We start from the raw sequence: 16676 nt of genomic DNA on the forward strand, positions 1-16676 counted from the left end.
GCAACAAATAAACACAACGTAACGAAAAACTTAACAAAAATAATAACTAAACAGCGTGAGCGCAGAAACAACATTCGTGCTATCAGACCAGAGGTTGGAAGCCGAATACAAACAAAATGGCGACCGACGCGCGCGGCATTGATCGGTGTTGGCATTTGTCGCCGCTCCGCGAGCCGAGCCTTGTAATAAGCCGTCAAAAAGCTGATTGTTGTTACATACTACTAATAACTTATATCAGTGCGCTTTTATACAATTTTATTGTAAAATAGAAATAATATTCTTTTATAGTTTGAGATGATTAACTATTCACATTCATTCATCTGATTGAACGAGAACTGAACGCATCACTATTACTTTAAATATGGCAACATTATTTTACAAAGTGACATTAGCTACTGTCAGCTAGCTTCGTCTAATTAAAAATACGACTGTATAGAGAAATTCCACAGAATACTAATATTTTGGTGAAAAGGTGTTTATACTTATGGTATATAGGCTGTCTAGATTAGCTGTAGTCGTGCTGTAGTGGTGCTGTAGTCTATACTTATCAGTGTTGCTAGATTACTGTCTTGATTTACCTTATTTTTATTATAAAAATCTCCCTAAATGCAGGTTTTGAAATTTGAACTTTGAAGCAGTACATTATTACAATCTTAATTACAATTTTTATGCTACTTGTTAACTCGCAGGTACCACTTAGATCTACTAACAATGCTGATTTATTAATTTTTATTTTATTATTTGAAACTAGCAACTTAATATCAATATTTACACAAAATAAGATGGCGGTTGTTGTCTTCTCACTTATAAATCTACTTCCTGTTACCTAAAATTTATATGGTATCGTCCTATTTATAATGCAGAATATTGTTATCGGTGAATAATTAAAAAAATCAAATTTTTATAATTCAGAAGGGGTGTCAATCATCCACAAACGCGTCATACTATTAATATCGAAATTATAAATAACGCGGCAGAATACCGCTTATTTATTCTTAAAACGTGCTGTGAGAAGAATATGTGTATTTACTTATGTTACGCAAGTCCAGACTGACTTGAAGTGTAATGTTAAAGTGGAATACAATGCCTTACTTCAGTTTTCGTTTTACAGCAGCTCAATGAAGTATAATCATTAAATAACACCTATTTTAGTTTAACAACAATGGGTGAAACAGAGGAATTTAACACTTTAACATTTGAAAAGAAGCTTGTACAACTAAAGGATACTCAGGAGAGTATCCAGTCGTTATCATCATGGTGTCTGAAGCAGAGAACACATCATAAGAAAATAGTTGCAAGTTGGTTAAATGTACTGAAGAGGGTTAAGGTTGAGCAGAGATTGGTATTATTTTATCTAGCAAATGATGTTATACAGTATAGTAAAAGGAAGAACTATGAATTTGTTGAGAGCTGGGGCCTTAATCTTCAAAAGGCAACCCCATTAGTCAGGTTAGTTTCTAGTTTTGATAACTTATACATAATCTATTCAGGTTGCTATGCTTATATATATGGAGACTACTGTACAGTTACCCAAATATTATATTGTAAATAGATCCATATACCCCACTGGAGGAGTATTTTGCAAAGTTGTGTTTGAGATACTATTAATCAAGAAGTTAAGTTTTGCTTAATATCTTTCTGGAGATTGTTTAAAAGGCTTCTCTCCATTTTCTGTTTCTCACACTAATGATCTTGGTACAATGTGGCCTGCTATGCACACTGTGCAGATTACTGTACTAGAGCCTTGTTTGAGTAAATAAGATAGTTTATCGTCACTGTACATCATTCTTTTGGGAGCCTATACCACGGAAAATCAGCTGCATGATTGACACTTTTGAAGATTTCATATGCATTTGTTTATAAAGCTATACAATAATTATTGCAATAAAATAGTAATAATTATATTTATGTCTGTCTATTATTATTAATTGAAATGAGATAGGATGATATCTGCATTTCCAGTTATTTGTTAATGTAATATTACTGTTAGTGTTACTATTGGTTACAGACATTATTTATGACTTTCTGTGTATGCTTTTATATTTGTTATGACTGTAGTGTATTAAATCAAAGATGGTCTATTGTTAACTGATTTGTTAAGATGACAATACAAGTATATTTATTATGTACTATTATGTACTGCAACATAAGAAATAACTAAATACCCACATCAATTGCTTACTTTACTTTTAACTTGTTCTTTTTAAATATGAAAATAGATACATATATTTTATATATGTATACTACATCAAGCAAATTAAAGACAGAATTGGAGTTGTGACATATCAACATTTAAAGAGTATTATCGAAGATAGCAGAAAGTGAAAAGAGCTTAACTCAAGCTAAATAACAAATGAATGTTTGTTAATTAAAAGATTTTAATTATAAGGAGTATTTTCCACTGCTGCCCTGTAACAAATATATTCATCAATAATATGTATGTTCATATGTTCCCACACAACTTCTAAACTACTTAACATAATTTGACAAATGTGGTAATGTTTTTAACTTTCCAGAGATGAAAAAGTACGTACAAAGATCTTAAGAATATTTAAAATCTGGGAGCAACGTGGTGTATATGATGATGAGTTTCTATCAGACCTTACGGGATTGCTCAGCGCCGGCGCTATTAAAAAGACTGATGATGACCCCTTAGATTTTCAAGTAAGTACCTCAAGTGATTTTTTTAATGGTAACGGCTATTCCCTTCACTCCTTAGGCCAGTAATTCCATCATGGTGAATTCATAACTAATTACCCACAATGGTTTCCAGGTCAATCCCATAGGATTAACTCTGAAGGTTTTTTACCATATAAGTTACTTTTGGATATGTCCCTCCTTATCCACAAAAGGTATAAAAAAAAAGTCTAGGACCAATACTTAAACTTACCAAATATATTCCAAAAATTTCATATAAAATTCTACAAGCCATTTTGAAACCCGATCAGTTACATATTAGGTTTTTATTCCGACTACTGTAATGCTGTTGGCCGTAGCTTGCCTTTACAGCAACATCAGACTATAGAGGGCGAGTTCAGATAGCACTCCAAACCCATAGATGGAATTATAGAGCGGCTGACTAACTCCCGCCTGACGGATACGACTTTATTCTGAGGGCATTGCTAGGGGTTTGATATAACTATACCTCGACTCAGGTATTGTGCTAAGGCTTACCCTTTCTGACTAAACTTGTATATTAGATATTAAATTAACATGATGTTTTAGCCACAACAACTAGTGAATAAAATAAAACAGTGTTCAGTGTTGGAAGCGGATACAGATTTAAGACTCAAATACATTCATGAGAGTCATTTGGAGCTTTCCGATGCTGATGCATTATGTGCAAGTCTTAAAGGTATGTTGTATTTCATTATGTTTTTTCTATGATTTATTAAAAATTACCATTATAATAATGCTAGCTATTGGCACGATTTCCACCGCTTGATTATGTTATACTGATGTATACGTTATATTATTGTAAAGTTGCATTAAAATCCATTCAGTAGTTTTTACATGAAAGTGTAACAAACATCCATGTATACATCATTCACATACGTTTATAATATTAGTAAAATTATGGTTACAAAAGTAAAATTTTTCTGATGTACTTTAAAAGTCACTCCATGTCTCAAATGAAAACCTATAAGTTTTCCTGGATTACCCAAGGTAGTCTTTGTACATGTTTGGTAATCTCAAAAGAGATTAGATAAAGGCGACCCTTTCATTTTACAGACATACACATTGTGCTATGCATAATATTATGGATGAATAACTTAACCTTTTATTTTTACAGATAGAAGTCATAAAGATGATGTGGAAAAGGAACTTAATGAAGGTATAGCATGCGTAGAACGGTATACGCAGGCACTACAACGAGAGATTGTAGCTAGAGAAGCGCTTCTTGCACTATTGACATCCGCAAATCAGTACTATTCAACGCAACGCGGCGAAGTTAAAGTTGTTGCATATGTGAGTTGACTTCAATTTCAGTAAATTTTCCCTCCCAGCCCCAACAAAGTTTTGTTAAAGTAAATTTACTTAAATTTCGCGTTTTGATACTATTATACTATAAACATGGCTCTGTGGTTAATTTATATTGAATGGTAGCGAGAGGTACACCAGCGAACTCTGTACAATCTTCTAAAGACTCTTGGCCTGTCTAGCAGCCCAAGTGCAGTAAGTTCTGTGCTTCCTGATAAGGTAACGATCACGAATTTTCGCCAGGCATACAAGAACTTCGGCGCCCGGGTCCGCGTCCTGAAGCGGAAGCTGGACGAGCTGGCGCCGCAGCTGCCGGCCGCCGCGCCCTCCCCCCCGCGCCGCGACGAGGACGTGCCCTCCCCCTCCCCCGACGAGGACCTCGACCTGCCGCCCGCCGGGCCCGACCGCCACCTACACGCGCCCGACGATGTCGACGACGGACCCGATGACAGTGAGTATCTACAGTGAGTACTAAGTTGTGAAATTATCAGCTACCCTGAATACTTAATACTTAATTTATTTTGCACCTTAGTCTACTAAACAGTAATCAGATCTGATAAAAGCCAATTGGCAATTTCTTTTCCAGTTGCATACAATATCGACAGAACATTCAACTCTTCAATAGCAGCTGATGGTTCCTTATATAATTTGGGACTATCGTCGTTTCTCACGCCCGATAATCCTTTATCAATGTTTAATGACTCGACAGACATCAACACTAGTGGTGAGTTACATAAAATTCTATAGTAAATCTTTTCATAGTATTATACAAAGCTGACGTCGTTATTTCTTCGGTTATGTTTTAAATTACGCAACGGATTTTAATGCAGTTCTCAGCAATAGATAGAGTTATTTAAGAGGAAGGTTTCTATGTATAAGTCATGTTTGTTATAGTATAGAACAAGTCGAAAAATTAAAAATATTGTAATATAGTACATCCGTGTGAAGCCGGGATACTGATATCTGCCGCATTACCGGAAAATTTCTTACTAATAATAAAATCCTCACATTGGTGTGTGGGCGAGTATTACATTCTCTTCTGCATCTATTGACATCGTGTAAGGAATCGAACCCGCCATCATCTGAAAGAGTTACAGTCAAAACCGAAGCCGTCATAAAACTATTACACATATAAAATATATAAGATAGTTAATATACTTAAATATATTTCTTTTTTCTAGCTAACAAAATAGAAGTAATAAATAGTAGACCATCAGAAAAGCAAGATTTTAATATAAATGACTTTTTAAAGAATTTAATACCAAATGATACCAATCTGGTAACATCAGATAATAATTCAGGTGAGTATAATATTTTTTCCATACTTTTGTAACTGCAATGGTAACACGCTGATGGTAAGTGGATGGTAACTATCGGCAATATATGTCTGGTACAACTCGTGCGTTGCTATTCCTGAAGACCAATCATGTGTTAATTTTAGTTACCAGTGCAATAGAATAGAAAATCATTTATTCAAATAACTTTACATTGAAGAACTTTTGAATTGTTATCACTTTTTTTTAATCTACCGATCATTTGAAAAGCTTGTGATGAGACAATCGAGCAAGAAACTTGTGTGTTGCCCTTTTAAATAATTTGGTTGTAATTTTACATTATTAAGTTAAAATGTGGGAATACAATCTACCAACTAGCACTAATTCAATGTACTCAAAATATTAAATAAGTAAAAAAACTTCATGTAGGTATATACACATATCCAATATGGCGGACTTGTATTTAACATTCTTCTACTATTAATTATTTTATTAATTACTCTACTTTTAGTGACCAGTGGTACAATGTCACAGAAGTCACAAGACACACTTCCAGGATTAGATCTATTAACGCCAGAAAGTACAGGGAACCCGCCGCCACCGACCTCATTCTATGGCACTATGGAAAATATTATTGGTAAGTTCAAATATATATATAGGCCTTCGTGGCGTAGTGGATCACTACCCTGTCATACACCTAATAGCTACTGAATTCAAATCTGGCTAACACCAAAAAAACTTTGAGTGGCAGTTTTTATTGGATTATGGATTGCATTTTTAGTTGACTTTTATTGTAAAGAAAATGATTAGAATTACATCTTATTCTTCATTAACAAATTCATTGTTTCAGATCTAGATCCGGAACCACAGCCTTACCATCCAGAGACAAACAACGTATGGAATAATACGTCGTGGATGCCGGTAAGTTATTATATGTAGAATGACTTTATGCACGACATAGACACATTTAATGTAGGGAATTCAACCCCACACACTGGAACATAAAGGGGCTTGGACAATGCGGTTTCAGAGGAACGTGGGGAAAATTGCGTGGACGGAGGAGTATGAAATTTCGCACACTTGTACTTTATATAGAGGAGTGAAGAATACAATTTTTTAAATTATATATAAAAATACATTAGATCAATAAAATTTCTTTAATTGTTATTCCAATAGTGGTTCAAAACTCTTTTTGTATTTTTTATAACAGTCCAATTTCGACTAATAGGCGACCAGTAGTATACATAAAAACAATTATACTTATGAATACAAATTTTTGCATCGTGCGAGGAATCGAACCCAGGACCATCAAATGTGCTAAATGTGGTGACGGTGTGCGTGTAGTCAGGTCCGCGGCCCGTGCCCGCGCCCGCAGCCACCAACCGCGCCGCCCCGCCCTCCCCGCGCCCCGCCTACACCGACACGCCGGAGTCTCCGCCCCCGGGCCCGCCGCCGCCCGCGGCGCTGCAGCCGCTGCACTCGTCACAGGTACACTCCTCATACATACTTCGGCCTACACCGACACGCCGGAGTCTCCGCCCCCGGGCCCGCCCCCGCCCGCGGCGCTGCAGCCGCTGCACTCGTCACAGGTACACTCCTCATACATACCTCGGCTTACATAATTCGCCAAATCATGCTCATCATATAATCCTTCACTGGTGCAGACATGATTGGACTGACAATTTTATTCGCCTGCCTAAAACCATGTTCTGTCTATTTACAATTTAGTAATATTACCCCTGGACAATTCGCACAACTTCATCTAGTCCCAAGATAAGCAGAGCTTGTATAATGAGTACTAAGCCACTGATATAAATACATAGATTTTTTTTGTGAATACATACATAATATAAATAGACAATACCCAGACCAGTACAAACACTCAGTCATGAATATAAAATATAGGCACCCTGCGAGGAATTGAACCCGCCATTATCGGAAGTGAAGCGATGTGCAAGACCATTAAGGCCGTCAATTTAATGTTCAACATTTGTTCTAGAAATTGCCGCCACCAGCCGACGTAGATCACAGAGGGCTACTACCACCTCCGCCGCCTCCACCAGTTCTACCAATCCTTGGCCGTAAGTTGACTTATTAACTGATTAAATGTCCTCCTTTTATACTTGTATTAAATCTTTCTGGCGTTACGACAAGTATTTGCATTTTTTTTTATGTTTATACCAGAAGTGAGCATCATTTTTAATCAACGGCTCAACTAAAATTTTAAATTGTTTTAGCGGACCGCATATATAAAATGATATCAATTAATAACGTACAAAACTTTATTTATAATAAACAGAATAAAAAATATGAATTAAATAAAAAAAAAGTAAAGATTTTCCATTTTAATGCAAACGTTCGTATTGCATGTTTGAACAAGGCGCCGACAAGTGACAACTCGTCACAAACAATGTTTTGGTTTAGTATGTACTACTATTTTATTATAATTACTTTTATACTCAACAACATATTGATGGAAGAAAGTAGAAAAATATATTCAATTATAGAAATGCTTAGCGGGCTGCATAAACATGTTTAACGGGCCGCAAGAGGCTCGGGGACTGCGTGTTCTCATCTCTGGTCAATCGGTTTAGTACACCACCGTACTTACGACGGTCGCGCGTTAGTCTTCGCACGGTGCAAACATTTGTAACCATTATTTTTTCATTGTAGACGGAGAGGATGTGGACCATAGGTTTCTACCACTTCCGCCGGCAGGACCTACTATCATCAGGAATCCAGTAGCACACCAAGGTATGTATTTTATATCCAACTGTTAATAATTTTACTAATGTAATCTCAATTATTCTAATTCTATCTAATGTCTGTACAATTTGATGCTGTCTGTTCGCTTATATCTTTTAAATTACGCAACGGAGTTTAGTGCTCTTTTCAGCAATAGATAGACTTATTCAAGAGGAAGGTTTATAAATTAGTACGAGTATTATACATGCGTGTTATAGTATAGAACAAGCTAAGAAATTTAAAGATTTGTAATATATCCTTGTAAATCCGGGACGGGCCCCTGGTAACTTGTAATTGTAATTTATTAATATTTTTCAAGTCTGTTATGTATGTTTTTGTGTATTAGTTTTTCAGATCTAGTGTATGAACAATTCTACGTATCTATTGTATATGCTCTCCATTGGTATGTTGTGATAGTTACAAAACAATGTTATATAAGTGTTTTCCGGAAAAAAAAACTTTACTTTTTAAGATTACTTGGCACCAAAAATACAGGTATTGTTTAGTCTGAATATGCTAAAAAATATCTCTTGATTTATGGACGGTGAACAACTAAATTTGAGATCAATTGGCTTACAATAATAAAAGTTTACTTTCTCATTTAGATGTGGATCATAGGAATTTAATATCATTAACACATCAACCACCGGCCCCGATCAGACCCATGAACCCTGGTCTGCCGAGGCCAGTAAACCCCGTTAATTTGGACCAGGTGAGTGATATTTACATACATTAACACTAAACATTGTAATAGCTACCTTACACGACACGTTCTTGCATGCGCGAAAAGGAGAGCGCACGTGATTAAGCGCGGGAAAATCAATCAAGAGGTTCTAGCTGTGCTCGCGACTTCGTCCGCGTGGAATAGTGACCTTGACTAAATAAATATAATATATTTAGTTAGATCAAAAAAGTTTCAACGTTGTACTTAAAAATGAAGACATTTTCATATAACCTTTCGTCTCTGGCTTCAACCCCTTACAACCCTTTTTTGCGCTAAAAAGTAGCCGATGTCCTTTCTCAGGTTCTAGACTATCTGTGTATTTTATTTAAATAAATTCTGTAGTTTCGCCATGAAATCGCAACAGAGTAATTTTCGCATTTATAATTATTAATATTAATAATTATTAGGTATTACCTTATGGTTTTTTTTATTAATATGAATAATTATTAATAATTATACACATTAATTATTGTACACAGGTAGAACATAAAATTATGTATTATTTTTCTTTATGTAATTAATAGAGTTCTCTATATAATTTTATTTATACATCATTCCAGGATTACAGAGTGCCTCCGATGATCACCCCGAGCGATATAGTGGAGAGTGTTGATATGGATTTATCTGAAGATGAGGATCAACGTAAGTTGTTAAACACTATCTGTTTTCCGCGACTTTGTCTGCCTTTTTTTACAATGAAGTTACTCTAAGTCCACCCTCGTGTTATTGGCTATTTTCACGTCAAATTTCGTTAACATCGTTCAGTGGTGAATAGCTAACAAACAGACAAATACACTTTAGCTACTTTACATCGTTCTTTTTTTAAATGTTATTAGGACTATCAATAATTTTCAGTTAATCCTCTCTCTACACACTACTTTATATTTTATTTTGCTATTAGCTACCGATCATATTCTATTAAAAAATATAATAGTAGTGTAAAAATATATGGATATAGCCTTTTACATTATTCAATTTGGATTTGGATCAATCCATTATAAACGAAACATATTACTAACATTATTGTGTATTACATTATATTATAATGTACATATTTTATATCTAATCAATTATTTTCAGCAGGTATGTACCCGAATCAATCCAACCAAAATGAGCACAACAGAAGGCACAGCTTCAACAACAACAAAGTACTGGTGGGCGGGGACAACGGGAAGACCAACCTAAAGGAATCTAACCACAATCTCATACAAATCAACAGTTCAGAATATAAAAACAACGGCCCACAGTCGGCACCCGTCATTAACCCCCCATTGTCGAATCCATTCGATAATATGCCCCCCGCCCTACAAAAGTTTAACATACCGTTCCCGAATCCACCAAGCTTTCCACTAAACGATGACGAATTCGAAAATCAAAATGAGGACTCCTCTGAAACTCCATACGAAGAAGATCTGAGGAGTAGAGGCATAGAGAAAGGTCCTGAAGAGATAATCCCAACTCCGGAAGTGAGGAACGTGAACTCGCCACCGCCTTTCGGAGAGTTCATTGAAAATATGTTTGAAAATCCACCACCTAGGCCGTTTATGAATCAAAGGTTCCCCAGAAATTGGGGACCACGGACTTTCAGGCCGCCCGGCTTTCAGCCACAGTTTTGGCCGAGAAATTTGCCGAGGCCGCCGAATCGGTGGGTCGGTCCCAGACAGCAAAGATTTTGGTGATCTGTGATAGTGATGGAATATATACTTATATATAGTGACAATTCAGTTGTTAGTGCAGATAAAAGTGAGCCTCGGTTGATCTTAGAGAGAACGTCTAGATTTTTAAAGCCTTATTTATAAAAAGTAAAAGTTATAAACCCATTTTGACTATTACATTGTATGCTGACCACCTTTTTTTATTTATTTAATAAAAATAGGTACTATTTATTCTCACAAACTCCATGACAAAAAAGTAACAACAATTATTAGGATTTACCCTATGGTTTTTTTTTTGGAAAATCAGATTGTTCTTTTCAAATTTGAATCGAATGCTGGTTTGTTCAAGTTCGATTTTTGTTTGTCATATTGAAAAAATACTTCCGAAGAAGTCTTATTAATATTATAAAAGTATAGGAGTGTGGATGGATGTTTGTTACTCTTTCACGCAAAAACTACTGAACGGATTTTGATGAAACTTTACAGTTATATAGCTTATACATCAGAATAACATATAGGCTATAAATTTCAGGCGGATGAAACCGCGGGCACAGCTGTATACAATAGTTTAATAGTGAGAGTGGGTTTATTAGACATATGAAGTTTTTATGAATAAGAAAATAAATACGCGAGTTGGTAAATCAGGGTTATTCATTGCAATTTACTGGCTTGTTTGTCTAAACATCGACATAGGACGGCGGCTTTAATAAGTAGAACACAACTCAATTAATTAGTAACTTTGACTGAAGTTAAGATACACATATTAACAGTTAAAATAATCAGTTTTTAGTAAAATAAGATAGCAAGTACGCTGTTTCGTTTTTCAAAAGCAAATGATTACTTTGTTTTCATTGAGTTCTTAACTTCAATTGTAGTACATTTAGAAACATTTAAGATGTAATGACAGTCTCGGTGGTCCAGCCGTTGAGCATACCGCCTTACTTCCGATAGTAGCGGGTTTGATTCCTCGCGCGGTGCGAACATTTCTATTTATGAGTATGATTGTATCGGTTTGGATGTTTTCTATATATATTACTTATGTATTTATATCAGTCTAGTACCCATAACATAAGCTTTGCTTAGCTTGGAACTAGATGGCGCTTTGTGAATTGTCCTGGGATATTATTTATTATAATATCACTATTTCACTTCTTTGTGCAGATTATGGTAATTGTATTTAAATCTAAATTACTTCAATGTTCAAAGTAATATGAATAATATATAAGGTTAATTTTCTAATACTGAACTGATAAAAATATGTTTTATTTTTAAACAGAAGAATATATAAGTTAGTCGTATACTGGCTTTCAATTTATTTATATTGTTATTTATTATAACACAATATCTTTAATTTATTAGTCTTCTACCGCTGTGATTGTTATTGAATTATCGTGGTATTTCTTTTATAAAGTCGACATCTTTAAATTAGGAAGTAGATGTTTTTTATCTTTACTATTTTCACTGTATCATATACTTTAGTCAAAGTTACTGGAATATTTAATACAATTCACAAATTAACAAATAGACATTTAGATATGGACATTTCAATGTCCTCCTAGCTAATTACATCCAGTGGTATAATTTTACTATCTGATACTTGTGCCAAATTAATAGGATGGGGCTCTTTTATTATTTAAAAAAGCTGTAAATTTATCTATACTTACTTCAGATCTCTTACGGGATAGGCAAAACAAAATTAAATAAAAAAGGACCGTCTCCATTGGTTTACCGGATGAGATTCAGAGTCATTGTTAATTGTCAACGGTAAACTCGTCCTCTAATGTTATACCAAAAACCTAGGCCTGTTCACAACAAAACTGCAGATTTTGTGAAGTGAAGAGGAAATGCCACTACACATCCTATGTGTTTGTAGCCCATGCATAAACGAGCTATCACCTTTGGAAAGTTTATACTGTATCCTGAGTAGATAAAAACTATACCTCCTCAGAATAACCTTCAATTCTTGTCCTTGACAGAGTTTGCCAAACCTTCCAATAAAAAAATAAAAATATACCACTGGTTGTATCAATTGTCTAATAAACCGTAAGCCATTAGATTCGTGATTCCAGATTGATGAGACTGCTGTTTGACTCGTTGCATAACAGATGTGCGTACAAAAACTTGTTCGAATTGCAATAATTGTACAAGTCTGTTTTTGTTGTTGTTTCCTACAACTGAATTTTGTTTAATTTGTCTGCCCCTAGACAGCTATTCGAATAGTATTTCCCAATATATAAATATATAATAGGACCATGATTGATATGTTTATCGTGTTTGTTTGTGCAAATAATTCGTACTCCTGTTATTGGAGCAACGTTTGGCACAAGTAAACAACATGATTGTTAAATTATGTATAGATATAAATATTAAATCTGAATGTATGTATAAAGTTTTATTGATTGAACTGTATAAATTCACATTAATAATGTGTTTTCTTTTTATTTTACGTATGACTTCTCATACATATATTGTTCAATATATATACATGTCCTTCTAGTCTGTATGGTCCTTTATTAGATATATACAGACAATTTGACTAATTTAATTATTAATAATATTTATTACGTCATAAATTGAGAGAACATTCTTTTTGTTTGTCTATATTTATTTACTGCACCATTTCGCATACGAATTATAGGATGTAGTCTCTACAATTATCTGAATAACTTGACTTGACACAGTTAATGTACTTCCTTATTTATAAAAACCAAGTGTTTTATAGCATTCTTTCTAATTTAAAAATAAAAGACAACACTTGATTAACTAATTTTATTACAATTTTAGCGTTTTTATAAATAAGGGTAGTTAGGGTATAGTTTAAAGGTAGCACAATTGAAAATAAACTGTATTTTTTAATAGGTAGAGTTGTGACAAAATTTTGTAATACATACATAAGAATACAAGCTGATCTTGTATTGTAAATACGTTATTCGGTGTATGTAAATAGAGTATAAAATATGTAATTAAAATAGTCAAATTGATTTATATAATATAAAAAAATAGAAACTCGCTATTGTCTCGTGTTAGTGTAGGATGAAGTTATAGGTTTGCTTTTTGCTTATTTTAATAAAGCTTAACAATAAGGTTGTATGTTATTTTGTCTCTGTATAGGAATTTTATAGGGGACTGTCATTTTCAGTCTGGCCACTTGCCGTCGCTTTTGCTTTTTCAGTTAGAGAAAAAAATGTGGTTATTATTTTAGGTAATATATTCCCCAAAAAAAGGTTTAGATTTAAATTTATAAGTTTTGTTTACAAATTTCTGTCTTTTCTTGTTAACCAAAATTTTTTTCTGTATAATCGATTCGGTTAAAGTTTTATATAGATAGACATCTATTTATTGTCCTGTAGTTTTTTCATTATATCATCTATTTGAACGATATAATGTACTCACTGATAAATAAATAAATAGATAAGGATTAACTGATAGAAATAATCTTATTCCGTTACTATGCTATTAAGTGGAATTAAGTTACCATCGACAGTTAAAAGAGTGGGGGAGATATTTGAGTCACCTATTAGGCGGCCATCATACCATTTCACCAATTTCTGTGCAGCATTGTTTCCCACAACTTCATCTGCTTTTTTTGAGAACGTTTTGTCGACACTCACCCTATAACGTGTGATGTAATTTATGCCAATGGCAGAATATCTACAGGACATGGAAATCGTCTGCCTTGTCTATGGTGATACTAATAAGATGGACTCTTTCTTTGACTGGTTCTCTATTTGTGGTTTGTCGGTCCGATCCTTATTTTTTTAATGGAAGAATATAGAATAATATACAGCCTGCTCTAAAAGAATGGAGAATAATAGCATGAGCATGAAGTTAGGTCAGTTAGCACAGCCTGGGAAATTCACCAGGAAACCCTGTGTCTAATTGGGACCACATGAATGTTTACGTAAAGGGGCCCATTCATGTCTGTTACCAAAATTCCCCATCTCCTGGAATAACAACCGAACTGGGAAAAAAACGAAATAAACAGGTAAGGTTAGGCTCTGTCCACAATAGCAAAGAACTTGTCATTGAAAACCGTCGTGGAGCACCAACTATTAAAATCGCTCTCGTTAATTATCTAATTTGTTAGAAATATATACCTACTTGGGTAGTAACAATCCTACTGAAAAAATGAAGCTGCATCTTCATTTCCATATTTTTCAAAATCTTCCAAAAGCAAAACCTGTGGTTTTAACACAATCGTTAAAACCACACGGCTTACCTCGCGTTAGCAATAGTATTCTACCGCTCCTCTCCTCTCTTCTCGAACTTTAGAAGTTATATTGCAGGCCGCATCTATGGCGACATCATCCAATCTCAGCTACTGTAATACCCTTACAAGCTAAAAGGTCCTTTACAAAGAGTATAGTAGTCTTTAGTATAAAAATTGAACATAAATTAACAGAACATGTTTCATGCAACCTTAAGTTAAGAATCTACTAAAATTTGAGTGTAACACATAATTAAACAATGTAACAAAATTATTTAAAACCATTGGTCGGTTTTAAGTAGACACATTTAAAAATATTATTTAGTTATTAAATTACAATGGTATGTTTTAAAACTAGATTATTAGCAAGCTTTAAATTCTTCGTTTATTTAGATATGTAATAATATCATCAAAGTAGTATCTTTCTTTATATTTCTTTCCCACTGCTGGGCATGGTGGCCAAAATTGTATCTTAGTTTTGATTAAAAATACGTCATAAAACTTTTATTCATGAATTAAACCCTACTTATTTTATACATAAGACACGAGAAAAGAAATAAAATGTATTCAGTAAGAATAAACATAAAAGAATTTGGATGGAGTATTTATCATAGTAATGTAGCGGGTTTCTATTTTTTTTATAGATGTCTACAGCTGTACGAAAAACAATAATGGACGCCTTATGTGTGGTAAATTAGTGATTATGCTGTTGCTGTTTCTTATTTTAAATGGATTGAAATTGAAAGTTATGTAATATTAAGTTTGTTTGTTTTAAAAACTACAATAAAACTATATAAAAGGATACAACGATCTTAAGAAATAAATTAGTACAATGATAGACTTATGATATAATCACAATTGAGAGGTTTCTTCCTGTTATCTTTGAATGACTCGGAACAATTGTGAAGTGGAATGAAAGTTTGTAAATGGTAACAAGAAATAATCATGTAATGGAGGGCAATAAATATCACGCGTCTCAATGTATAATATTCTCCATAGGTAGAATGTAAAAGGTACTTCTGTCTCACTTATTTCAGCCAACAAGCAGCTTGCTTTTTAAGTATTTTGGATCCGTAGGATGTAGATTAGGCAATGAGTTCTCTGCACTATTGCAGAGAACTCATTGCCTCATCAGCATCGCAATGGCTGGTATATGAGTGTCACATAATAATGTGGTATCCAAGGTGACGGCAACCGCTTACCATCAGGTGGGTCGTCACCTTGTATATTATATAAATGGACACAATATACACAGATTTATATAGTATAAATATATATATCAAAAGTATTTGATAGTTGCAGTTCCTTCAGTTTACAAAGCAAGTTATTTATAAGATAAACTTACAACAGTATTACACATAATGCTTGAGTATGAACGCTTTGAAGCCGTGTGAAGGCTTTGTGGGTAATCTGAGGATCTAAAAATATCGCTCTACTAGAATAATAATAGGATTTTCTGTAATATTTTATAAGCGTCTCGTTGACGTAAAGTAGAAAGGGCACCTTGAAAAATGCTTCACATGAAGTCAAAATTGTTGAGAAAGACGTTTAATAAAATTCCGTACGTAGTTATAAAAATTATATAGCATTTGCTTTGTATAAACCACAGATATATTTGGAGTTATAATCTGTTAGCAAGCGAGTAAATAAATACCTAATATATAGGATGCTACCAAATGATCTACATTCTCTTGTACAGGGCGTAGTATTAATGTATACACCATTACGATAATGATGGAATTTCATGTCAGTTTAGGGACACGAATTCATAATTTTTTTTGATACCACAAACATCTTTAATAAAGGCAATTATTCCATTTGTGTACATTGGCTTTCAAAATAGCTGTTGGCGATTCTTAGTATGAATTACTTGGTAGGTAATTTAAGGTATGTAATGGATTTATATTACTTTGTTTATATTAAGAATATTCATTGATATATTTCATGGAATTAAGTGTTCTTTTGCGGAAGTCATTTCATTAGTTAAAGGAATTATATTATTTTGTCTAATTTTCAATTTTGTTAAATTAACATGTGTGAGACCACTAATATTCTGTACGGAAATATGACCACTGTTATTGGAAGCATTA

General features: G+C 33.9%; 1 protein-coding gene across 2 annotated transcripts; it reads left to right on the forward strand.

Moving 5' to 3' along the window:
- Positions 1-793: 793 nt before the first annotated feature.
- On the forward strand, positions 794-15686 carry LOC131850135 (uncharacterized). 2 transcript variants are annotated; one of them, XM_059200307.1, is made up of 16 exons: positions 824-876; positions 1153-1449; positions 2517-2664; positions 3226-3355; positions 3794-3969; positions 4225-4432; positions 4568-4705; positions 5163-5282; positions 5767-5892; positions 6106-6176; positions 6600-6743; positions 7255-7336; positions 7929-8009; positions 8606-8712; positions 9285-9366; positions 9805-15686. In XM_059200307.1, the coding sequence occupies exons 2-16, from the start codon at positions 1163-1165 to the stop codon at positions 10401-10403; spliced, it is 2499 nt and encodes an 832-aa protein (XP_059056290.1). In that variant the 5' UTR covers positions 824-876; positions 1153-1162; the 3' UTR covers positions 10404-15686. The 2 variants fall into 2 exon arrangements, with proteins under 2 accessions (XP_059056289.1, XP_059056290.1); XM_059200306.1 differs by having other exon boundaries at positions 794-1449.
- The last annotated feature ends 990 nt before the right edge of the window (positions 15687-16676 follow it).

Source organism: Achroia grisella, unplaced genomic scaffold, assembly GCF_030625045.1.
Source record: "Achroia grisella isolate CSIRO2021 unplaced genomic scaffold, CSIRO_AGI_Agris_v1 utg702, whole genome shotgun sequence".
Taxonomy (NCBI): domain Eukaryota; kingdom Metazoa; phylum Arthropoda; class Insecta; order Lepidoptera; family Pyralidae; genus Achroia; species Achroia grisella.